Source organism: Camelus ferus, chromosome 25 (assembly GCF_009834535.1).
Source record: "Camelus ferus isolate YT-003-E chromosome 25, BCGSAC_Cfer_1.0, whole genome shotgun sequence".
Taxonomy (NCBI): Eukaryota; Metazoa; Chordata; class Mammalia; order Artiodactyla; family Camelidae; genus Camelus; species Camelus ferus.
The window spans coordinates 30946709-30973972 of NC_045720.1; the positions used below are offsets into that span (position 1 = coordinate 30946709).

The 27264-nt window shown below is 36.0% G+C and overlaps 1 protein-coding gene across 8 annotated transcripts in view; it reads right to left on the reverse strand.

Moving 5' to 3' along the window:
• The window catches only part of VPS13B (vacuolar protein sorting 13 homolog B), a 627764-nt gene that overhangs the window by 175847 nt on the left and 424653 nt on the right, over positions 1–27264 (reverse strand). For 7 of the 8 annotated variants that reach the window (XM_032468222.1, XM_032468221.1, XM_032468220.1 and 4 more), the window contains one exon: positions 14070–14757. In XM_032468222.1, the coding sequence (XP_032324113.1) occupies positions 14070–14757 (688 nt within the window). The remainder of the gene's footprint in view (positions 1–14069; positions 14758–27264) is intronic. The other variant, XM_032468224.1, reaches the window with a different exon arrangement.

Sequence of the window (27264 nt, forward strand, 5' to 3'; positions counted from 1 at the left end):
CATGTCATAGAAAACAACCGAGAAGATTTAGAGTCTGAAGTCTATTCTCAGATGGATCAAGGTACTCCTGGCTTTCAGGGACTTGATTTGGATTATATTCTGTGCTTGCAGGTTACCTTGCTCTTCTTCGCAAAACCTTCATTTCTCTTAACTGTGTGGGAGGTCCTCCTCTGACTCTTATAGTGGTGCTGCTCATTATTGTTATTTCTTAGCCCTTAGCAAATATTCAGAGTTTAGTATACCTTTGCTTAACGTTTGAATTATATAAAACATAACATGATTCAGTGTGGCCAACTCAAAATGAAACTTCAAAAATGAACTCGTTTATTTTCTTTATAGTTTTCTACTTACAAAAAGTTTATTTTCCACACTTATATAGAACAGCTGAATGCTGCAGATTTTGTAAGCTTTATTATTACTTGGGTGTTTTTTAAAAGAAAAACAGACTATATATTTTTTTCACCTTTTTTCAAAGTCTTCAATGACCTCTTATTTTGAGTCACAAGTGTCCTGAAGTCTGCTGGAGCTGATGAGCCCAGGCCTGTCCGAGGGTGTCACAGAACTGAAGTGACATGTATGGCTACTTAGGGAGACTGGTTCTCTTTGGCCTGAGGTATCCAGGGATGTCCTATTTATGAAAGAGCATTTAAGTGACTTCTGATGAACTCTTGAGGGACAACAGAAGGCTTGTGAAATAGTTTATTACTGTCCCTGGACTTACTGAACACAGCTTTTCTTTTGTGGAGCTATCTAATATTTTGTTCTATAGAAGAGTTTATATTAGGTTATAACACAGGAGAAAATACAGGGTGATGAAAGGCCATGAACTCTGGAGGTAGATCTGTGTATAAATCCTGACTCCTTGGGCTCCTTGAACTGGGTAAATTTAATTTTAACTTCACTGAGTCCTCCTTTCTTCATTTCCAAAATGAAGATAATAAACTAAATTGTGAGGATATTGAGACTATTACTATTGTAATGTATGTAAGATGGTTTGCATGGGATAGGTCATGGTAAGAGTTCAATAAACGGTCACTATTTGATTTATTAAACACAAATTCTAAACAAAATAGGAGTATGTGTGTGGTATATCTTTCAAGTATCTATTCTTAACTTTTTGTTTTTGTTTTTTAACTTTGAAAAATCTTCATGGCTGATCTAAAATAAGAGGAGAATAAAAGGTAAAAAACAAAAAGCCTTGCTTATTAGTGAAAATTATACCCAATTTTGATTGTAAAGCTAATAAGCTTATTTATATTTAACTTTGAAAATAATGATTATTGAGGCCTGAAATACTAGTCAACATATTTTACTTCCCTGACAAATACTTTTGGCTGAGTAGGAGTTATAGACCTGACAACTTCCCTGCTTTTTGGTTCTGATAATTATCAAACTTATATTCTTACTGTCTTTCTCATCCCTTAGAAATATCTGGCCTACAGATGAATCAAGGGATATAGATAATTACATAGAAGGTTGACTCCTTTCTACTTTTTAAACTAAAAGTTAGAGACCCCTTTTACAAAGGTGTCTGGGTATATCAACCTTTCCACAAAGAAGAGATTGAAATGGCATTCTAAAATAATACACAAATAAACATGGTGAACCCATCAGGATTTCAATTTCACAAGGCTTTCTTTTTTAAGGAAGATCAAGTAGAATTCACAACCAACCAGAAAAGGGGGTAAGAAAATACCTAAAGAGGAATCAGGGTAGTACGGGCAGGCTTAGAGACTCCCTGCTTTCTGACTTCATTGACAAGATGTTCCCAGATTGTTCTTTAGCTGAATTCTCTTATTTCCAGACAAGAATACCTAAAGGTGTTCCTTAACAGAAATTGAATAAAATTTAAAGGAAAGCATTTTGGGAGGATCTACTGGATCTACTGCTTCTGTCTATGAAATCAATATGGTTAAAGCTTCCAGGGGCCTCTTTCAGGAGCTACAGTTGTGCTTGGGTTTGGTATGTTCAATGGTGGGAAGTGTAACTCCTTGCAACAAGTGGCTGCTATCAGAGGGGTCACTTTCCAACCACTGGACACACAAAAGGCAAAGCTACAGGCTTACTGAGTTTCTTATATTTTTCTCTGTTTATTTTATGATCCTTAGTTTAATGACTTCCTTATTCTTTTTCTTTTTTTTAAAAAAATGTAGCCACAGAAACAAATATAGTCCATGAGGCTCCTACAGTACCTGAAAATTAAATCCTGAAGGAACCTAGACTCATAAAACACAGTAACAATTCAATGTTAGGACAGCAAAACCGACCAAGAAACCAATTCTAAATTGCTATGGATGCAAGGCAAGTGCCGCTGTCTCCTTGTTGGTATTCAGGCACTTGGCAAACTCCACAAGCATTTTTTTCCCATGTGCTGTACTCTGCACCTCATAAAATGTGACAGAAAGGGGAAGAGATTTCCTGGTTTGAAATCCCAAGCCTGAGCCCATAGGAAGAGAAAGAGGAAAAGATTAAAATGGCCGCTGGCATGTGTGATCATCAGTGTCTGTTGGCTCTAACTTTTAGAACCAAATCTTCCATATCTTGCCAGAAGAAAGTGCATTCTTTCTACTTAATGAAGCTAATCAGCAGATAATATATGAAATATCATTTCAAATATTTCTTTTTATTTTCTAGGCTGTTCTGTGTTCTTGATCACTTTCCCATTTCATTGTTTTCATGTTAAATTCTAATGTAGGTTTCAGATATTTTAGAGAACATTTGATTAAATCAGAACAAGTAAACACAGGGTGCTGTCCAGTCAAAAAATGTAGCCAAATATATCCAAGGAAGATCAACTTAATCCCAATCGTAAGCCTCTTCTCTGCTCTGACTGAAGTCTGGGTTCTGTAACACTGAAAGCCAATTCAGTGGCTAAAAATGATTCCTCCCGTTTTCCCTTCATTTTGAGTAAATGCTGATGATTAAAACTGGTGTCAAAAGGGCCAGGACACTAATCTTTTTCTCATGTCCAGAAAGGAAGGTCTATTAAGCTCTCCCTTCTACTGCTAGTAACTACGGAAGCCCCAACTTATAGCTGAATATTTCATAGCTCCCGAGGAATTTCATAAATATTACCTCATTTGGAGCACGGACTAAACTACTTGCCCACAAAACCCAGATATTATTATAAAGGTATACCTTGTCTTATTGCACTTGGCTTTATTGTGCTTCACAAATACTGCATTTTTTAAAACAAATTGAAGGTTAGTGGCAACCCTGTGCTGAGCAAGTCTAATGGTGCCATTTTCCCAAAGGCATTTGCTCACTTTGTGTCTCTGTGTCACATTTTGGTAAGTTTTCCAATATTTCAAACTTCTTTATTATTATATTTGCTATAGTGATCTGTGATCAGTGATCTTTTATGTTACTATTGTAATTGTTTTAGGGTACCATGAACCATGCCCATATAAGATGATAAACTTGACCCAAAAATGTGTGTATTCTGAGTGCTCTACTGATGGGCCGTTTCCCTGTCTCTTTCCTTATCCTCAGACCTCCCTATTCCCTGAGAGAAAACAATATAGAAATAAGGCAACTAATGGCACCACAATGGCCTCTGACTACAAAGTGCTACTTCAGTGAACACATAAATGGTAAGGAAGCAAAACAACCTTACTGCTGATATGGAGAACGTTTTAGTGTTCTGGATAGATGATCAAATCAGCTACAACACTTCCTTAAGTCAAAGCCTAATCTAGAGCAACTCCATAAAGGCTGAGAAAAGTGAGGAATCTGCAGAAGAAAAGTCTGAAGCAGCAGAGTTTGGTTTATGATGTTTAAGGAAAGAAGCCATCTCTGTTAACATAAAAGTACAAGGTGACTTTCATAGCTACAGAGGAGAAGTCAGTGCCTGACCTCAAAGCTTCAAAGGACAGGCTGACTCTCTTACTTAGGGGTTAATGCAACTGGTGACTTGAAGTTGAAGCCAGTGCTCATTTACCATCTGAAAATGGTAGGCTCCTTAAGAATTAGGCTAAATCTACCCTGTCTGTGTTCTGTAAATGGAGCAGCTAAGCCTGGATGACAGCACATCTGTTTACAGCATGATTTCCTGAATATTTTAAGTCCACTGTTGAGCCCTATTGCTTACAAAAGAAGATTCTCTTCAAAACACTACTGCTCATTGAAAATGCACCTGGTTACCCAAGAGTTCTGATGGAGATGTTCAACGAGATTAATGTAATTTTCATGCCTGCTCACATAAGGTCCATTCTGCAGCCCATGGATCAAGAAGTAATTTCAACTTTCAAGCCTTACTATTTAAGAAATACATTTTGTAAGGTTACAGCTGTCATAAACAATGATTCCTCTGATGAATCTGGGTAAAGTAAATTGAAAACTTTCTGGAAAGGATTCACCACTCTAGATTCCATTAAGAACATTTGTGATTCATGGGAAGATGTCAAAATACCAGTATCAATAGGAGTTGAGAAGAAGTTGATTCCAACCCTCTTAGGTGACTGAAGAGTTCAGGACAACAGTGGAGGAAGTAATTGCAGATATGGTAGAAATAGCAGGAGAACTAGAATTAGAAGTGGAACCTGAAGATGGGACTGAATTGCTACAGTCTCATGATAAAACTTTAATGGATGAGAAGTTTCTTCTTATAGATGAGCAAAAAAAAAAAAAAAAAAAAAAAGTGGTTTCTTGAGATGGAATCTACTCCTGGTAAAGATATGGTGAAGACTGCTGAAATGACAACAAAGGTTGCAGAATATGACATAAACTTAGTTGATAAAGCAGCAACAGAGTTTGAGAGATTGACTTCAATTTTGAAAGAAGTTCTACTGTGGGTAAAATGCTATCAAGCAGCACTACATGCTGCAGAGAAATTGTTCACGAAAGGAAGAGTCAATCAATGTGGCAAACTTCACTGTTATTTTAAGAAATTGCCACATCCGCCCCTACCTTCAGCAACCACCATCCTGATCAGTCAACAGCTATCAACACTGAGGCAAGAACCTACACCAGTAAAAAGATTAAGACTTGCCGAAGACTCAGATAATGGTTGGTATTTTTAGCAATAAAGTATTTTTTAAATTAAGGTATGTTCATTGCATCTTAGACATAATGCTATTGCATGCTTAACAGACTACACTACAGTGTGAACATAACTTTTATATGCACTGGGAAACCAAACCATTCATGTGACTTGTTTTACTGCAATATTTGCATATATACTGTGGCTTAGCCACAATATTTCTGAGGTATTCCTGTACCTGTATTTTATTGATAAGGAAACTAAAGCACCAAGAAATTTAGTTATTTTCATGAAAGAGCGATGGCATTTGAGTCAAGGCTGAAAGTCAAAATTTCTGACTTCCATTCCAAAACCCTTCCCCATACATTAATTCCCCACACTGGTTGGGTTACTTCTTACTTAACTTTCTCACCACAACTCTCCCTGAGTGACCTACTAGAGTACCTCCCATTTAAAAAATCTACTTACTTGCCGATTCCTGTCAAAGTAATAATTTCTTTTCACATTACTGGCCAGCAAGAAATGCTCCTAGCAGCTACATTTTCAGATAAATGTTTAAGTTGTGATCATTATGACATTCAAGTCACAGGTTAATTCTAAGTCTTTCCAGGGATATTAGCAAAACCTTAATTCTAAAAAGACATGTAATTCAATCCTTCTCTTAAAGTCACAATAGCTGAATGAAATAAAGATATGATTTATGAGGTGTTAGGAGCCAGTTTATGATTTTCTAACTGTTGGTTTACTCAAATGTCTTTGGCACATTTCCTGTAGACCTACTCATGAAAGAGTAAAGAAGCCAATTATTATAACTGAAAATTTTCAACTACACAATATTTATAAGTACACTAAAATGATGTTAATTTTTTTTTGGCCGATTACAACCACTATTTAAAAATCAGTTTAAAGATATTAACAATAATGATAGAAGCATCAACAACAACAGTACTAATATTCATTGCATCCAGGGCTACACACTTAGCTAAGAGCTTCATGTACATACATAATTTACCCCTCACAGCAATCTCAGGATATATGATCTCACTTACATGTGGAACCAAAAAAAAGACGCAAATGAATTTATTTGCAAAACAGAGACAGAGACTCACAGATACAAACAACAAACTTATGGTTACTTATGGGGAGGGATAAATTAGGAGTTTGAGATTTGTAGATACTAACTACTATATATAAAATAGATAAACAACAAGGTCCTTCTGTATACAGGGAACTATATTCAATATCTTGTAGTAACCTATAATGAAAAAGAATATGAAAGGGAATATATATATGTATAAATGAATCACTATGTTGTACAGCAGAAATTAACACAACATTGTAAATCAACTACATTTAAAAAAAATAAAGATAAGGAACTGAGGCTTAGAGAGGTTAAGTAATTTGCCCAAGGTCACACAGCTATATGTAGCAGAGCTGGGATCAGAACTCAGGACTGACTGACTCCAACTCTTGACCTTTTAATGAACTCTATTCCGTGTTTGCCTCTTAAACCTGAAGTCATATTTGTAACATTTACAAAACTTTAAAATGAAGAAAGCGTCCCATACTAGAAATATCATAACATGGATGTTTCTGTCCTACAGAGAAGTTGTGTTATTACCTGCTTTTTCAGTAAGATAAGTTCTAATCAACTGTAATTTTGGTATTTTAGTCTAGCTGATGATTGAAAGACTACAATAAAGTAAAAAAGTTTTCAAATTAGTTTGTTAGTTCCTAGCACACATTAATGAGTAATAAGATACTGGACTAACTGTGTACTGAGGAAGTACAGGGTCAGGGGTAGGTTAAATTCCCTCAGAACGGTTCAACTCCTTCACAACTGACCAGATGGCACAATCATTTCTTCAAAAACAAACAAAAAGCCCCAAACAAACAAGAAGAAAAATGACTTTTTGAGGTTGCCTTGGGCTGCATAGTCAAGATATGAGGCAATTTCAAATCTGGACTCCATTACCTTAAACAAAACAAATACCAATTTTTAAATATTTATAAACACAACTAATATGATTATGTTAAAACAACTACATACATCTTTATTTAAATGAGGATTGCCAACAGTACAGCTGCTGCATGTAAAGGTGCTGGCAGAAGATCCCATTTCTCTTAGAGGTTGCTCCAAGTTGGAAGGGCATGGAAAAGGGGCATTATTTTATCATTTTAAAAAGAAACTTGTTAACTCACCGATGTACTATCTGCTTGGACCATATGGAAAATCATCTATAGGTAATTAGTATTAATAGTCATAAAAGAAATGCAAGTCGATAATTCAGATTTCAAAAAATAATCTGCCATTTTTAAAAAACTGTGGAGTGTAACACAAAGCACCATATATATTCTTTCAGGTAGAGCTGGCATAATTTAAGATCATAAGTTACACAGATTGGCAATTATACTTTATTTTTTATTATATATATTTTTAAGTTTTATTATATATATTTTAAGTTAAAAAAAATCAGGGGGAGGTAATTAGGTTTATTTATTTTCTTTTTAATGGAGGTACTGGGGATTGAACCCAGGACCTTGTGCAAGCTAAGCACACACTCTACCACTGGGCTATATCCTCCCGCCTTATACTTTATTAATAACACTTTCAAAATCAAAAGCAATTCTCCTCATTCTTATTTCACTTTGGGTTAAGATATAGATATAGGTATAAATATTGATTCCATTTAATTCTGGGTAAATGTAGAATTTTGGTTTTTAAATATATATGTGTATAAATGGTATATATGATATGCACATATGTATATATACTAGCCACACGTGTTGAGAAGGCAGATCGACATGAGGAACAATGAGTTTCACAGCATTTCCTCTTCTAACTTGATTTTATAATATATGAAAGAATATCCCTAAGGAACACACTGTGAGGACATTATTACCACCCTTTGAGTATTTGCATATGTACTTTGCTTAATGGGGACATGGGCAGAATTCAGTTAATGCTGACAACTCCCTGGGAGCAGTAATTATTCATTACAATATATTTAAGTGATCTGTGCTCAGAGATGTAAAGATATTAAAGTATCACTCTTGGAGGAAATCCTGTATTAAGTTTCTCAGAAAACTATGCCTCCACTAATAGACTAGAAAACATTTTTATTATCTTAAAATTGCAGGAATTCTGGTGCCAGCCAAAATTGGAGTAAGCTCACTGCAGTCCAACTCTCATGTTGCTTGAATTAAAAACTCAACCAACCCCCCCCCCAAAAAAAAGCCCACAATAAACAAGAACAATGCAGACTGGGGAGGGGAGTTAAACTTGTAGATATGACCCCATAGTGGTGAGTTCTCTACTTTGTTTTGTTTTTCCTCTTTTTTCTTGTAACTTTGACTTGACAGTGAGTCCTAAGTTGTTGGGCAGGAACAGCCCCAAGTCCAACAGAAATCCTGTCTGGAAGATACGGCCCCTGTGGTTTCAAGACTGTTGAGGAAACCAGCTGCTTTTTATTTTTCTTTTCTTCTCTCCTGGTTTTGCCCCAAGGGTGGGCTGTGTGTGTGTGTGTGTGTGTGTGTAGTGAAGAGGTAGTGCAATGGCTGTGCTGTGGTGTCAGTGACATAAGCATTTAAGGCTTTGTGGGAGTACTATAACTATGTTTCATGATGTAAAGGTAAGCGCGCTAGAAATGAATGGAAATATAGAAGTTCTCAGAAGAGAAATAGAAACTACAAAGAAAAAAATTTAGAACAGAAAAATCCAATAGAAATTATCCAATGTGAAGAACAGGTAGGAGAAAAGAAAAAATAATGAATGGAGTCTCATGGATCTGAGGGATAATATACAAAGGTTTAACTCTGGAGTCCTGAAAGGAGAGGATAAAGATTGGTACAGAAAAATATTTAGAAAATAATAGCCAAAAAGTTCCTAAATTTAGTTAAGAAAATATTTACAAAGTCAAGAAATTCAGAGAACCTCTAACAGGATAAATTCAAAGAAATCAAGCTCAGACACATCATATAATAAGCCTACAGAAAACCAAAGATAAAGTAGAAAAACTTGAAAGCAGCTAGAGGAAAACACATTACAGATACAGAAACAATGACTGGAACTACCATGAATTTCTCATCAGAAACCACAGAGGGTAAAAGATGGTGGAACGATACCTCTAAAGTGCTGAAAGAAACGTCAACCTAGAATTCTATATCCAGCAAAAATATCCTTTGGGAATGAGAGGGAGAGAAAATAAAATACTCCCAGATGATGGAAAACTAAGACAACTTGTTGCTAGCAGGCCTGCTCTAAAAGAAATGCTAAAGGAAGTTCTTAATTTCCAGAGGAAAACTCAGAACTTTAGGAAAGAAGGAAGCATTCTGGACATGGTAAGTACCTGGGAAATACAAAATATACTAGTTTTTTCTTCTTTAGTTCTTTAAAATATGTCAGATTATTGAAACAAAGATCAAAATCTTATCTAGTAGGGTTTTCAGTATGTGTAAATATACTGACTGTGAAAGACTAAGTAAGCATATTCAAAACCTCAGAGCAAACACTAAAATACATTTTAAGACATACAGCCAAAGAGCAAATAGATAAATAGAATAATAAAATTATTCTGAATTGCAGCTAGAGCTGAATCTACTACTACTTAAAAAAAAAAAAAAAAAAACAACAACAACTCTGAAGACTAGTTCTGTATCATTCCTCAAAATCCAAGCAGCTTTCCTTAAGTCATTTCATACAAATCTTACTAAGCTTTTCTAAATCGCTTCTCCGGAAGTTACAGCTCTTACTTAACTTTAAGTGTTTCACAGCCCTCCATATCATGAAGACCCATATCCTGTTCAACTTTCATCATTAATCATAATAAGTGTAATTATTAAATGATGGGACATGCCTGAAGGACAGAACTGGGTCTTATTACCAATTCCTCCTCATTTTGAACAGGTCTGATAATTAGCCAGGGTTCAAATGAAGTATATGAAAGACTAGTCCTAAAGACTGTCTGGATCTAGAAATGAAAGCACACCAGGGATTAGAAGTTCATTCTAAACTAATGTCAAGATGATTGTACAAAACAGGAGGGTGTGATTTTAAAAACCATGCTGATTAATTTAAAGTAGTTACCTTGAGCTATTACACCATATTCTAACAAAGTTCAAAGGATTTTTAGTATTTGCTTTCAGGGTCTTCACTGCAGTCTCCTGAATATGTCAAATAAAAACCACATCCTCATAATCTCATGTTAAAAATACTTCCATCTTTTTAGAATTACCCAGAGCCATGCTTTATCAATGAATAAAATCAAGGATGAAGTGGCTCGTACCATTTTTATTATCTTAATGAATTAGAGAATCAAAATTTCTGAGACGACTAGGGCCTTAGAGGTCTCCTGCACTGTGAATTCCTTTGTAACATTCTTATTGGTTCCCTCATTAATTAATGAGTTAAACAAAATCTTTGACATGTTCATTTTCTGTTTATATAAGAATTATGATTTTTTGGAAATTATCCTCTGAACATGATAAGTCTTTTTAAAGAGTGAAACAAAATCCTTTGTTTACTTTTAGTTCCATATGATTTCCATACAAAGGATCATGAACACATGTAATAATGGCCTGTGACTTCCACATAAAACAGTTAACAATTACAAACTGTTGTGCTGGATTTTTTTTTTTTTAACAATCAAATGTTTTTCTCCTCTTTAAAAAGAAAACCTATTATCTCCATAACAACCTCAGGCGTGTCTGAAATGCTGAAACTGGGCAATGAATGAAATGCACATATATGCTAAAACTGCTATTGGCTGACTGCCACTTGAGTTACCTTATAAAAGAGGATGAATTTTAGTATCAGGAAAGTATGAACACTACAGGAAGATCTAATATATTACTCCTTTCATTTTTTGCTTATGATGCCTTTAACTTTTCCCTGACCTTTCTCAGAAAGTAAGCTTTCCAGTGCTGTCCCTTTTTGTCCCTCCAATTAAGACACTGTAAGTAGTCCTTCACTTTAGAATTGTGAAAGGCCATCTCCACCTTACTGCTCCTCCCCTGTGTGGATACTAACATTACAGTTATTTATACTTTTTACTTTTTTCTTTTTTCTTACCCACATGGTAACTATTGCAGGGCTTCAGAAGAATCCTGGACATGGAACACTGTTTTGTTCTGGGTAGAAAAGTGCTACATGAAGTGTTTCTGGATAAACTAAATTGATAATGGGACTCGGATAGTTCATTCAACTGAACCAATTCAAAATAGAAATTCCCCAATCAGTTTTTGAAAAATAGCTTCATTAACAATTAATACACATTTATGTATTTAAAATATTGAATTAACTAATCAGTGCTCCAACAGAATATCAGAAGAAAATCTGCATCTTTAAAACAAGTCAAAATAAATTTTATCTGATAGGTGGCTTAGAGATGTCAACTCCCTGAGGCCAAAGCTAGTTTAAATATTTTTAGAAAGGTGAGTATGGGGAGATGCATTCCATATTACAGAAGGATAAAACTTTAGAACTGGAATGGACCTTGTTAGTATCTATTATAATCATCGCATTTTATACCTAAGGAAACAGAAACCCAAAGAAGTGAACTGCCTGGCTAAGATCACTTTGCTAGTTAATAGCAGGGCCAATATTAAATCGCAGGCTTTCTGCTCCTGGTTTGGTCATCTTCCTACTACAGAACAGCTAAAGCAGAAGCAGCAAACATTTATGAGGGTCTAATACTCGCCAGACTCAATGCTAAGTACATTCATGAATTATCTCTTTTCAATTTCACAATCACCCTACAATATAGACAGGTACACATCTTGACAGTGACAAGAGTTAGAATTTCAGCTCAGGTTTGTCATATGATTAGGAGAGGCTGTACTGTGTAGCCACATCATGGACACATATGTACAAATTCACCAGTTAAAACACAGAATGTGAGATGGGAACATATTTCCCATTTAATCCCATGAGGATCAAATGAGATCATGCATTTAAAGCAGTTAGCATGATTCCTGGCACAGACTGAATTCTCAATAATTGCTAGTTGCATTTTTTAGCCATTATATTTTAACTGCTTGCTTCTGACAAATTTTTCCAAATCACTAAATTCATTTTAAAGAAACATGATAATTTATATTGATTAACTCTTTACTTGGATAGTATAAATGTCCAAGTAGATGCTTTCTGTATAAGGAAAGGGATCCACAACAGTATTACGCAAAGGATGCTCTGTGGGACATATGTTAAGACATTTTCCTCCCACACGTAATCCCCTATACTGAATCTGGCCCATAAACTTCACTCTAAGCTTCATCTACTAAAATTAGGTTCCATCTTGCTCTACATACAAAGGTTTTTTTTTTTTAAACAAAAAATATTTTGTTATTTCAACCTAGGAACCAGTTATAATTCAAATGCACACATTTGCTATGAACCCTGATAACTCTGCTGAACTTAGTATCATTATGTATTGTAGAGGCTGCTGACGCCACACAGCCATAAAACCAACCACAGCAGAAAGCACTTAAGGAGGGGCTTGGAAGTGAAATTTATTTTCCCAATCCTACACCTACCTTTTGCCCATGCTCAGCAGACACCCAAACAGGTATCAGGTATGCAGGCATGAGTCCTTGAATCACATAACACCAACTACCTCAGCACCAATCCCATCTCCAGGCTCCCAGAAGTACCTGTTATATTGTAGGCACTCAGTAAATGAGAACATGCTTGAAGAAGGGAGGCAGTGGTTACTGGTAAATGTTTAACAACTGGCTCTCAGAGTAGGAGAGCTGATTGATAGCATTTGCCAATATCTGTGGCGTAAATACTCTCACTATGGCCGATTTAAACTACCAGTGGTTTAACAACTGTCTTTCAAAGTTCCTAAAAATTTAACAGCTCTTTTGAGCCAGTATGAGCCAGCTCCAGCACACTGACAGAGAGAGGGCCAGCAGGCAGCCCAGGAGGTAACTCTAGGTTATTCCTTCTTAGCAACTGGCCAATTACCCCTTTCTAAAGCGGAGGACTTCAACTGTACCTCAGCAAAAGCCAAGGGCTCCTTTGACCCTACTTCCTTGGGCTGAATCCTGATCCTCACACCTGCCATCTACTCTCCAAAATCTTGCCATGTAAAACGGTTCTCCCTGATGCCAAGAATGAACCAGGCTGACTTCCAAACTGGACAAATTCTCCAAATGCCTCACTGCTGTCTTCCATCTGCTAGACGGGACCACCTGAGAACAATAAAATGCCTGAATTATACCTGAGCTTGCTAGGGCCCCCTTCCAATGTCGAATTTTAGATGATCCAGCTACCTTCTCTGGGTGGTCTTTGCAGCCATATTTCTAATTCTATCTTACCTCAGGGAAAAGGTCCCTATATCTTGTTTGGCCCTGTTTCCATTATCTTTTGTTAATTAACAGCCTGTATGTCTTAAATCTGTACCCCGATCACTTTCCTAGTTTCAGTAGGCAAGAAGCTTCAGAAGTTATATATAATGCTTATAATATATGATGCTCTCTGGTCATAAGGAAGGTGTGGATGGGACAACAAGAGCCAGCTGGCCAATATGGCTAATAAACATGCTCGTTGAACATGTATAAAAATCTTACTTTACTAATAAACCTTCTCGAATACATTTCATATTATGCTGTTACAGCAAGATGACTAGAGCAAAAGAACACCAAAACAATAAACTTCGCTTTCTAAGATTTTTCTTTTTTTATCCAAATAGTTGCATTAACATGGAAAACATACCACCTATGGGCCATTAATATGAAAAAAAAAAAAAAAAAAAAAAAAAAAAAAAGACAACTTTGCTCCCTAATCATTGGAAATTGTTAAGCATTTAGCCCAGAGACAGTCCCTGTTTCATTTAGCTTCTGAAAACAAATGAATATTCAGAGGCATGGTAAGAACACTAGGCTAACCCTTTTTCCATTTCAAACATTTACTTAAATACGACTCAGCTGTGGGATATGAACTTTACATATTTACATATTCTGCAGAGAAAAGAAATCTTGTCTGGCCTGCCAGCTGTTTTCTGTTTGATCAATCTTGAAGCTTTGGGAATAAAACTTAATTTGTAGTAGTAGTTATTAGCACCCCAGTAAATCTGAAGGCTCTTACCTGTACATTTGTAATCAGAAGCCACCCCTTTAAGCACAGCATCAAAAATAGATATTTCCACTCGCTGCTTTCTGTGGTGACAACTCAGAAGCAAAGAAGGCTGGGACACAATAAAGTACAAAAACGGTTCTAGCTGCAAGTCACCGGCTCCTCTTCGCCCAGGCTGCCGAACGATAGTTATGCCAAGTGCCTGTCTAGCAGATGACCTTGCGGATGCGTGAAGACTTTCAAGGGAGATGACCCCGACTTTTTTCCCTGAAGGAAAAGATACACTGCTGCTTAAGAGATCTTCTGCTGTTACCATGGAAATACATGCTTGGCTGGGCTTAGCAACATCTGAATCAACTTCTGGGAGATTTAATGAACTCTTGCCTGTTTTTTCATTATCCTTTTGCTCTTGCGATTTCGATGAGGGTAAGGCCGTACAGGAATAGGTCATCAGTGAGATTCTACTTGCAGTAATAAATATGTCAAAAGGAATAAAATTTAGGTTTTTCACAATTGATGACTGGCGGGAGGGGCGGGCAATGCGATGCTGACTGGTACCACTGTGCTGCTCTATTTGCACTATCCTGATTTTAACGCTGTCACTGCCAATTCCACTATCCTGAGCACCACTGTACCGAGACGAGGTTTCAGCCATGCTTCCATCAAATGTATCCGTTTTCTTCTGTTCTTGCTTAGAGATCTGTAAGGAAAAATAATAAAACATTTTAAACTAGTTACATTCCAAATGTTACTATACAAATGTTACAGAAACATGTTAAAAATGGGTCCAGTCTAACTTCTAACAGGGTAATCAGGAAAACAAAGTAGGTGCCCATTCAAAACAATTATTCTTATTAAAATGCCAAGGCAACACTTGAGAAAAAAACATCAAATGTAGGAACGAGGCCAAGATGGCAGAGTAGTAGGACGCTCGTGGCTCACCCTCTCCCACAGATACAACAAGACTCACATCCACGGACCCAGTCAGCCAACCAGAGCACCTGCGGAACTCAGACAGAACATTGTCCTGTTCAAAAGACAAAGAAGCCAAAAATCTGGTAGGAGAAAGGAAAAAAGAAAGACGAAAAGGCAAAACAGTGAGGGACTGATCCCACGGGGAGGGAGCGGCAAAGAAGGACTAGATCGTTCGCTGGGTCTCCCCTCTCCAACGCTGGGTCTCCCCTCTCCAACGGAGAGGCCAGCGGCACGGAGCGGGAGCCTCCGAGTCTCGGATCTGTATGGAGCAGCTCTTGACCGACAGAACTAAGTTAAACGGGCACAGAGGGTCCCTGCGACACCCAGCCCGAGACCCGAGCCGGGAGCTGGGGGCTGGGGGCTCGGACAGGCTGCCTGAGCCGGTCGGAGGACAGAGACGGCTGCACTGAGGCAGCCCCAGGGAACTGCAGGGTGCTGCGCAACATGGATGAGTGGGTGCACAGGGCAGAAAAACCTGGGCCCCCCATAAAACATCACGGCTGATGTGCCCTGGGGGGAAGGGCGCATACCCCCATCTCTGAAAACCCACGGAAGGTCTTCCGCAAGGAGAGGCGGGGGCGCCAACAGAGGGCCATTGGAAACAGCAAGCTGAGTTCGGGAAACAGGAAGACACAAAGACTTCTCATTAAGAGCACACAGTCTCCAGGAGAACATCCCCCCACTTTTTTTTTTTAAATCTGTTTTTACCTGTTGTATTTTCTATTACCTTTTTAATTTTTACTTTTTAAACAATTATATATCCTCCCAGTTTTAATCCCTTTAAAAATTTTCTTTTAAAGTATTATTATTTTAAAAAATGCACGTCATGTCATTTTTATCTCTCTTGGTTTTGATCTCCTGTTATTGGTTATACACAGGTTTCAAATGTATTTTTTCCTCTTTTCTCCTTTTTTAAAGGTTTTTAAGAGATGTCTCAACCCGACTGTTATTCTGCTTCAACTTGCTCTTCAATTATTCATTATACAGTTTTCAAACTTTTTCCTACCCCTTTTCAAAATTCTCTTTATATTTTTTAATTTGTTCTATTTTTATTACCTTTTTAATTTCTACTTTCTAAACAACTGTATATACTTCTAGTTTTAATTCCTTTAAAATTTTTCTTTTATTAAAGTAGTTATATTATTTTTAAAAAATCCACCTGATTTCATTTTCATTTCCTTTGGGTTTGAGCTCCTGTTATTGATTATAAATAGGTTTCAAATATTTTTTGATCTTTTTTCCTTTTTTTTAAGGGTTTTTAAAAAGATGTCTAAATTCGAATGCTAGTCTGATTCAAATTGCTCTTCTATAATTGATTAGACACTGTTTTCAAACCTTTTTTTCTCCCTTCTCTTAGAATTCTCTCTTTATTTTATCTTTTTTATCTGTTCTATTTTCTATTACCTTTTTAATTTCTACTATCTAAACAATTGTGTATGCTTCTAGTTTTAATTCCTTTTTAAATTTTTCTTTTAAAGTAGTTATATTATTATTATTCTTTAAAAAATCCGCCTGATTTCATTTTCATGTCTTTCGGTTTTGAGATCCTGTTATTGATTATAAATAGACTTCAAATATCGGTTTTTGATCTTTTTTCCTTTTTTTTTTTTAAGGGTTTTTAAAAGAGACGTCTAAACTCGAATGCTAGTCTGATTCAAACTGCACTTCTATAATTGATTATACACTGTTTTCAAACCTTTTTTTCTCCCTTCTTTTAAAATTCTCTTTCTCTCTCTCCCCTTTTTCTTTTTAAGTTTTATTCCTACATAGGCATTAGATAGATAAATAAATAAACTCCTTTAAGGACCACAATAGATAACTGATACTCCATAAACCACAGTGCCAGAGAGATATGAGCAAGATGAAGAAGCAGAGAAACTATTCCCAATTAAAAGAACAATCAATGAAATAGACATCGACACCCTACTAGATCAAGATTTCAAAAAAGGAGTGATCAAAGTATTGAAGGAACTAAAAGAGATAGTGTTTAGAGATATAAAATATGTCAAAAATGAAATAGAAGCTATAAAGAAAAGCCAAGGAGAAATTGGTAAACTCATTGGTTGAGATGAGAACGGATCTAAAGGCGATGCAAAGCAGACTAGATAATGCAGAGGAACGAATTAGTGACCTAGAAGACAGGACAACAGAAAGCACCCAATCAGAACAACTGCAAGATAACCAAATAAAAACAAATGAAAGCAACATAAGGGACCCATGGGATAATATAAAGCATGCCAATTTTCGCACAATAGGGGTCCCAGAAGGGGAAGAAAGATCAAAGGGGATTGAAAAGGTTTTTGAAGAAATCATGACTGAAAACTTCCCAAACTTAAAGAAGGAATCAGATATCCAAGTATAGGAAGTTCAAAGGATCCCAAACAGGAAGAACCCAAACAGACCCACACCAAGACATATCATAATCAAGATGGCCAGAGTCAAGGATAAAGAAATGATCCTAAAGGCAGCAAGAGAAAAGCAAAGAGTGAGTTACAAGGGAACCCCCATAAGGCTCTCAGCTGATTTCTCTACACAAACACTACAGGCCAGAAGGGAGTGGCAAGATATATTCAAAGTCCTGAATGAAAAAAAGATGCAGCCTAGGATACTTTATCCAGCAAGGCTATCCTTTAGGATAGAAGGAGAGATAAAGAATTTCACAGACAAGCAAGAACTAAAAGAGTTTAGCAACACTAAACCCATGCTAAAAGAAATATTAAAAAGTCTACTCTAAATAGAAAAGCAGCAGGATGCTACAGAAATGAGAAACTCATAACTGGAAAGGTGATAACTCATGAATTACAAATAAACACGAAATTGTAAAAGAAGACATCTAAATCATTAAGAGTGGGAGAGGGAAGCAAGAAAATATAGAGTATTTTTTTCTTTCTTTTTAAAATTTTTTGTTTTCGGTAGGATGGGTTTGAGATATAGTAAAGGGCTAATAGACTTACAGAAAAGGGTAACCACAAGCCAAAAACTTACAAGGGAGTCACAAAAACTAGATAAAATCCATCATAATACAATGGAAAATTGCCAAACCACAAAAGGAAGAAGAAAGGAACAAAGGGAAAATACCAAATCAACTGCAAAGATAAGTTCAAAATGGCAATAAACACACATCTATCATTAATTACTGTAAATGTTAATGGACTAAATGCTCCAGTCAAAAGACACAGAGTGGCAGACTGGATAATAATGCAAGAACCTTCAATATGCTGCATACAAGAGACCCACTTTAGGGAGAAGGACACATATAACATTGAGAGTGAAAGGATGGAAAAGGATATTCCATGCAAATGGAAAAGCCAAAAAAGCAGGTGTAGCAGTTGATTTCAGACAAAATAGACTTTAAAACAAAGGCCATAAAGACAGATAAAGAAGGACATTTCATAATGATTAAAGGAGTAATACAAGATGAGGATATTACACTCATTAATATATATACACCCAATATAGGAGCACCTAAATACATAAAACAATTACTAACAGAGATAAAGGGGGATATTGATGGGAATACAATCATAGTTGGAGATTTTAACACCACATTAACATCACTAGACAGATCTTTCAGACAGAAAATAAGTAAGGCAACAGAGAAACTAATACAATAGAAAAACTAGATTTGGTGGATATTTTCAGAGCATTACACCCCCCAAAAATAGGATATACATTCTTTTCAAGTGCACATGGAACATTTTCCAGGACTGATCATGTACTTGGGCACAAAAGAAACCTCAACAATTTTAAGAAGATAGAAATTATCTCAAGCATCTTTACTGACCACAATGCCATGAAACTATAAATCAACAACAGAGAAACAAAGGAGAACAAAAGGAAAGCATGGAGATTAAACAATATGCTATTAAAAAAACCAATGGGTAAATGAGGAAATCAAAAAATACCTTGAGACAAATGAAAATGAAAGCACAACCACACAAAATTTATGGGACACAGCAAAGGCAGTGCTAAGAGGGAAGTTTATAGCAATACAGGCCTTCCTCAAAAAAGAACAATCTCAAATAAACAATTTAACACACCAACTAAAAGAACTAGAAAAAGAAGAACAAAAAACCCCCAAAAGGCAGCAGAAGGAAGGAAATTATAAAGATCAGGGAGGAAATAAATAAAATAGAGATTTAAAAAACCATAGAAAAAATTCAACCAAACCAATAGCTGGTTTTTTGAAAAAGTAAATAAAATCGACAAACCTCTGGCCAAACTCACAAAGAAGAAAGCGAGAGCACAAATTAGCAAAATAAGGAAGGAAAATGGAGAAATTACAACAAATAAAATAGAAATACAGAATATTATATGAGAATATTATGAAAAACTATATGGAACCAAACTGGATAACCTAGAGGAGATGGACAAGTTTCCTGAAACATACAGTCCACCAAGACTGAACCAAGAAGAAACTGACCACTTGAACAAACCAACCACTAGAAATGAAATCAAAATAGCAATAAAAAACCTCCCTACAAATAAAAGTCCAGGACCGGATGGCTTCACTGGGGAATTCTACCAAACATACAAAGAAGAACTCATACCAGTCCTTCTCAAACTCTTCCAGAAGACTGAAAAGGAGGGAATACTCCCAAACTCATTCTATGAAGCCACCATCACCCTCATACCAAAACCAGGCAAAGACACTACCAAAAAAGAGAATTATAGGCCAATATCACTGATGAACATAGACGCCAAAATCCTCACCAAAATATTAGCAAATAGAATCCAACAACACATAAAAAAGATTATACATCATGGCCAGGTGTGGTTCATCCCAGGGACACAAGGGTGGTTCAACAAACGCAAATCAATCAATGTAATACATCACATCAACAAGAGAAAGGACAAAAACCACATTGTCATCTCAACAGATGCAGAAAAAGCATTTGATAAAGTTCAACACCCATTAATGATAAAAACTCTCACCAAAGTGGGTATAGAGGGAACATATCTCAACATCATAAAAGCTATATATGACAAACCTACAGCCAGCATAGTACTCAATGGTGAAAAACTCAAAAGCTTCCCACTAAAATCTGAGACAAGAGAAGGATGCCCACTTTCACTACTCCTATACAACATAGTCTTGGAAGTCCTAGCCACAGCAATCAGGCAAGAGAGAGAGAAATAAAAGGGATCCAAATTGGAAAAGAAGAGGTAAAAGTGTCACTATATGCCGACGACATGTTACTATATATAGAAAACCCTAAAAGGTCCACACAAAAAACTACTAGAGCTGACTGAAGAATTCAGCAAGGTAGCGGGTTACAAGATTAACATTCAAAAATCAGTGGCATTTCTTTACACTAACGATGAATCAACAGAAAAAGAAACTAAAGAAACAATCCCCTTTAAAATAACACCCAAAGTAATAAAATACCTAGGAATAAATCTAACCAAGGAGGTGAAAGAATTATACACAGAAAACTATAAACCATTGATGAAGGAAATTAAAGAAGACTTTAAAAAATGGAAAGATATCTCATGCTCTTGGATTGGAAGAATCAATATTGTTAAAATGGTCACACTGTCCAAGGCAATCTACAGTTTTAATGCAATCCCTATCAAATTACCCAGGAAATATTTCACAGAACTAGAACAAATCATAACAAAATTTATATGGAACCATCAAAGACCTAGAATTGCCAAAGCATTACTGAAGAGAAAGAAAGAGCTGGAGGAATAACTCTCCCAGACTTCAAACAATACTATCGAGGTACAGTCATCAAGACAGCATGGTATTGGTACAAAAACAGACGTATAGACCAATGGAACAGAATAGAGAGCCCAGAAATGAAGCCACAAACTTTTGGTCAACTAATCTTCGACAAAGGAGGCAAGAATATACAATGGAATAAAGACAGTCTCTTCAGCAAATGGTGTTGGGAAAACTGGACAGCAGCATGTAAAGCAATGAAGCTAGAATACTCCCTTACACCATACACAAAAATCAACTCAAAATGGATCAGAGACTTAAACATAAGACAAGATACAATAAACCTCCTAGAAGAAAATATAGGCAAAACATTATCTGACATACACCTCAAAAATGTTCTCCTAGAACAGTCTACTCAAGCAATAGAAATGAAAGCAAGAATAAACAAATGGGACCTAATGAAACTTACAAGCTTCTGCACAGCAAAGGAAACCATAAGTGAAACAAAAAGACAACCTACGGAATGGGAGAAAATTTTTGCAAATGAAACCAACAAAGGCTTGATCTCCATAATATATGAGCAGCTCATAGGACTTAATAAGAAACAACCAAACAACCCAATCCAAAAATGGGCAAAAGACCTAAACAAGCAATTCTCCAAGGAAGACATACAAATGATCAAAAGGCATATGAAAAAAATGCTCCATATCATTAATTATCAGAGAAATGCAAATCAAAACTACAATGAGGTATCACCTCACACAAGCCAGAATGGCCATCATTCAAAAATCTACAAATGACAAATGCTGGAGAGGCTGTGGAGGAAGGGGAACCCTCCTCCACTGCTGGTGGGAATGCAGTTTGGTGCAGCCACTGTGGAAAACAGTGTGGAGATTCCTCAAAAGACTAGGAATAGACTTACTGTATGACCCAGGAATCCCACTCTGGGCATATATCCAGAAGGAACCGTACTTCAGGATGACACCTGCACCCCAATGTTCACAGCAGCACTATTTACAATAGCCAAGACATGGAGACAGCCTAAATGTCCATCAACGGATGACTGGATAAAGATGTGGTATATTTATACAATGGAATACTACTCAGCCATAAAAACCGACAACATAATGCCATTTGCAGCAACATGGATGCTCCTGGAGAATGTCATTCTAAGTGAAGTAAGCCAGAAAGAGAAAGAAAAATACCATATAAGATCGCTCATATATGGAATCTAAAAAACAAACAAACAAACAAAAAAAACCCAAAAAAACCCACAATAAAACAAAGCATAACTACAAAACAGAAATAGACTCATAGAAATAGAATACAAACTTGTGGTTGCCAAGGGGGCGGAGGGTGGGAAGGGACAGACAGGATTTCAAAATTGTAGAATAGATAAACAAGATTATACTGTATAGCATAGGGAAATATACACAAGATCTTATGGTAGCTTACAGAGAAAAAAATGTAACAATGAATATATATGTATGTTCATGTATAACTGAAAAATTGTGCTCTACACTGGAATTTGACACTACATTGTAAAATGATTATAAGTCAATGAAAAATGTGTAAAAAGAAAAGCAAATTTAACCCCCAATGGAAAAAAATATGAAATGAATATATATGTGTCTGTGCATGACTGGGATTTTGTGCTATATATGAGAGACTGGCACATTGTAAGTGTACTTCAACTAAAAAATAAATAAAAGATTAAAAAAGCAAAAAACAAAAACAAAAACAAAAAATCATCAAATGTGCATGTCTATCATTAAAATATATTTTTCAGTGCCAGACTTTCTTTCTTTGGATTAATATGAAGCAGTATATATTAAAAATATACCTTTTAAACAATTATATTGGTCAGTATTCTTTATAGTGATTTTTCCAAGTAGTATAATAAATTGCTTACAAATCATGATTAGTATTGGTTAAAATTATATCTTAGGCAAGAGTAGTTTATATTGTGTACCCATTTTATTATAAAATTGATTTATAGTATTTTGGATAGTAAGAAATAGAGGAAAAAGTCAGTGGTTCTAAATTAAAGGACAAAGAAAAGTAATCTAAAATACAGGTATGCCATTCAAATGATGTTTATTTTCCTTTACTACAATAGGGCTTGAAACAAAGGTAAATGTAAGATATCCTGCCTCCGTGGAGAACAGAGAACAACTTGGTGGTGGCAGCAGTTAGGATGACTTTGGCAGCACAACTGCAAGACCTCCAGTTTGATTCTTTGGTTCCTTTTTCTCAGTCTCCCAACCATCAGTTTGTGATACTGTATTTGAGAGCTAGATAATTCATTTGCTTTCTCACTGAAGTAATACAGATTCATTAAAGAGATCATGGAAAATCTGAGAGAAGAACAAAATCCTCCTAACCCTCGTTATATCACCAAACATAACCAGTGGCGATCTTTCAGCGTATTTCCTTTCGGTCTTTTATCCTCCCTGCCCCTACACCTTTATGTTTATAATCATACCATAGAGACCAATTTGTTACCCAATTTTTTAACATGTTAATAATACTCTTCATAAATGTCATTAAAAAAAAACTGCGTAACATTTCATCGACTGTTAGGAACCATTTGTTCAACTATTCTCATATAATTGGACATTCAAGTATTCAATTTTTGCCAACATCTATGACAAACCGAGTAAGATTTTTCTTAGGACAGGAATTACTAGGTAATGGGTATGAAAAAGTTTAAGGTTATCAAATATTGCCAGTGCCTTTCCAAAAAGGCTGCACTAATTTACATTACCAACAGCAGTGGAAGAATACTCCCCAAAGTATTGGGTATTGCTTCTAATTTTTTAGACTCTTCCTTATTTTGGTAAATACAGTATTATTTTTCCACATGCTACAAATTATTATAAGTTGCTTGTGAAAATGTTAGAGGACAGTTAAATAATTCAGGACAATGATGTGATAGTTATTAAAAGTTTTCAAATAATATTTTTTGTTAATTGATCTTAAAGTTGTTGAGGAAGGCACACTGTCGTCAGAAAAATCCAACCTTAGGTATATGAAACAAAAACAACTAATCTGTGTTCTTTGAAGACACCACGCTCTTTTAAGCTGTTCTATCTCTCCCATGCTGTCTCCCTGCCTGGAGCCCCCTTCTGAGCTTGCTGTAGCTGGCAGACATTTAGCTATGTGAAGACTCAGAACAAACGACACTTGTCTGAGAACTGTGCTCGCACGCTTTTCCTTCTTGCTGGTCCTAGTACTTATATTTCTATTCTAGGATGTATTATTTTCTACTAAAATGCTCTGTGGTGGCAGTAACAGAAAAGTGTTAACACAATATAAAGGATTTGGAGCCAGACAGAAGCAGGGTGAAGGGTGACACTTTCTAATTGTATGATACTGGACAAATTACAAACCTCTCTAAGGGTATATAACCTCATCTGTGAAATGGGGATAATAAATCCAACCCCAAAAGGTTAGTATGAGAATTCAATGAGCTCAGGTACCTAAAGAGGTCAGCACAGTGCCTGGCATCTAGTAAATACCCAGGGATGGGCAGCTCTGTCTCATGTATTATTCATGTGAAGGATGCAGGAGGGACGGGCCCTATCATTCTGCTTCTGTGTAGCACCAAGGAACAGCGCAGTGCTTGACACACTGTAGGGAGGATCCATGAGTGTTTGATGAGATGTTAGTTTCTGATACAACATTAAATGGAAAAAATTACTCTGCCTACTAGAAATACGTTATCGTTAACATGTAAATATATGGGTATACTGTACTCTTTAAGGTCTTTTCAGACTATTCACAAGTCCTTTCCTTAACTGCATCCTTCGTGCTGTGGGCTGCTCACACTTCAAGCAGTCCTCTCAGTCTCTGCTGGATGCTCATTCTCACACCATGGATGTTAATACCCAAGCCACAAAGCTGCTGCAACATTGAACCAGGTATTGTACTGACCACACATAGCAGGCATTCACTAAAGGGTAAGTTCAAAAGAGAAGTCACCTTTTTTGGGAAGACTGCCTCAACCTTTCCAGGTGGTGTGAGTCTCTCCAGCTTCTCTGCTTTCATAGCAAACTGTTATTATAGTACTTTTCAAACGCTGCTGTGTCTCAGCAATTGTAATCAAAGATAAAAAAGTAAGATACCACTGAGCATGTTTATTATTTGCCAAACATTGTTAGCACATGACATACATTTTCTTTACTAAGTGTTACAGACTTTTCAAGGGGGTACTTTTATCCCCATTTTACAGTAGAGGAAACTGAGGTTTAAAGAGATTAATCAATAGGTCCAAGGTCAGACAGCTAGCAGGCTCAATGTAGGAGAGAACGCCATTAGTATCCATGGCACACACCACACTGCTAGTCACATAGTAAAGCTCAGTAATTATGTGCTGACTGAACAAATGAATGAACAAGTTTAATTTTAAAATTCAGTAAGATAAAAATAATTAAGGTGACTATTAAAGGAACAATTTAATTGGAAAGGTTTTAGTTATGTATTATAAAAAATTTCAAATATACCTCCAAATCCATTATCAGCTAGGAATTTGCAAATAGTATGTGAAAAGTTAAAAGAATCAAGTATATACGTAATCTGAAATTTACTGCCACATTTTGAAACATTACAAACTAAATAGCTGTATACAGCAAAACTAAAAAAAAATCCCTTCGGTTAGCTGCACAGCAAACTCAAAACAAGAACTCATTTATTTTTATTCTCTCAATCAGGAAAGGCAACCGCAATGAACTATGGGAGACTATACTTTGAATGAACAGAGGATTGTATTTTCTTCTTCTGATTTACAGATTTGTATTTAAAATCTAGTTTCTCCTTTAAAGTGAATTAAGTGTTCCCATTGGTGTCAACAGATGACAAGACAGACCACCTGTAGGTAAAGATAAAGAAATGCAGTGCCCAGCCCTATTACCTGTTGAGATTGCCACATTAGACTCCAGCCTATGTCAAGTGGCACAATCTTGAGATATAAACAAACAGCAAAGGCAGGATGGCAGCTATCTGCTTAGGTCACACAGGTTACTGAACAGAAGTCAGTTGGTAACTAATTCTAGTTACTACTGAGCAGAATGAAATTTGAACCAATTACCCAGAGATGAAAGACTCAGACTCTTCTTGGGAAAGGAAAAAAGAAAAAGAAAAAAGAAGTACAACTTCCCCAGTACTAGAAGGCTAAATTCTTAAAAATGGGCCAAAAGCCAAGATTTCCTCCATTTTTCTAAGTTTCCAGACATTTGCAGAACTGAAACAAATAAGCTGGTGATTTTGGGGACATATTTAAAAATCCATTGGTTTGTCACCAGTCCACTGCAGATTCATCTATTATATTGAAGAGTATCTGGCCTGCTATTAAGAAAGTTTTATAATTAATTATGTGTGCTAAGCCCTAAAACTGTGCATCAATTTACTACTCCTTTGTGGAAAAAGAAAAGTTCACAATGTAATAACTCTGAAAATAACTTTTCCTTTATTATGATCCACAGGGACTAATAATTTAAGTTGTCAAAAACAGCAATATTTGCTTGCTGTTAGTGAATGCAGCAGAAACACGTATCTCTGGGCAGTGCTGTTACATCAGCTCTCCCGCTCTTTACCTAACTCATTTAAAATGAACAATAAAAGTTTTCTTTAATTAGCTACTGGTGTGCATTAACATGATCATGATTAAACCATAAAAACCAACTGTACATTACACTGCTCCTCTCTTCCATGTGTTTTGAATTACTCTGTTTGAAAATGTACTTTACGTCCCTTTTAAAAGTTTGACCTTCTGCTTTCAGAGAATTAAATGCATATTACTGCAGTGAAGAAGATAATGTTTCAGACCTCCAGGCATATATTAAACACACTGGCAGCACTTGAGACAAAATGCTTTACTTATTAGATACTTCCTATTCTAAACAGTGTCATCAAAGGCTAAAAACAAAATCCATATAAAAGCTGCGCAATGCTTCCACACAGAACCTGTGCCAAAATCCCTGTACTTTCCAACTAATGAGGAAAGGATGTGTACTCTTAACATATGAATGTAAGATTTTCCAAGCATTCACTTTAGGAAACTGGGCTATTGATTCCATATGGGTTATGTTAAATGAAACTGTATTGGTAAAATAACCTTTAAGATATCTGGCATGATAACTATAATTAAACAATATTCAAAAGACTAAAACAAAAGGGAATTTGGTTCCACAATGGCTAATTAAAATAAAATGAAAAAATACAGCATGCCATCTATCAAGATAAATTGTTATTGTTTAAGAACTATTTAAATACTGCTAAAATATACTTTCAGATAAAATCTGAAAGAGCTGGAAAAATATTTGTGGCTTAAAAATGGATAGTTTGGTGAAAAAAGTATAGGACTCTGAAATTTTATGCAGAGATAACAGCTTTAAAGCCTTGAGCACAACCAGATGGTACTTAAATCAGAGGAATTCTACAGTTTCACTATCAATGGGTTTCAATATGAGAAGGTTTTCAATAGCTAGGAAAACATGTCAAGTTGATCGTTTACTTCTCAGATCATTTCAGCGCATTTCCCCATCCTTTCGCAGCTATATGTGGTAC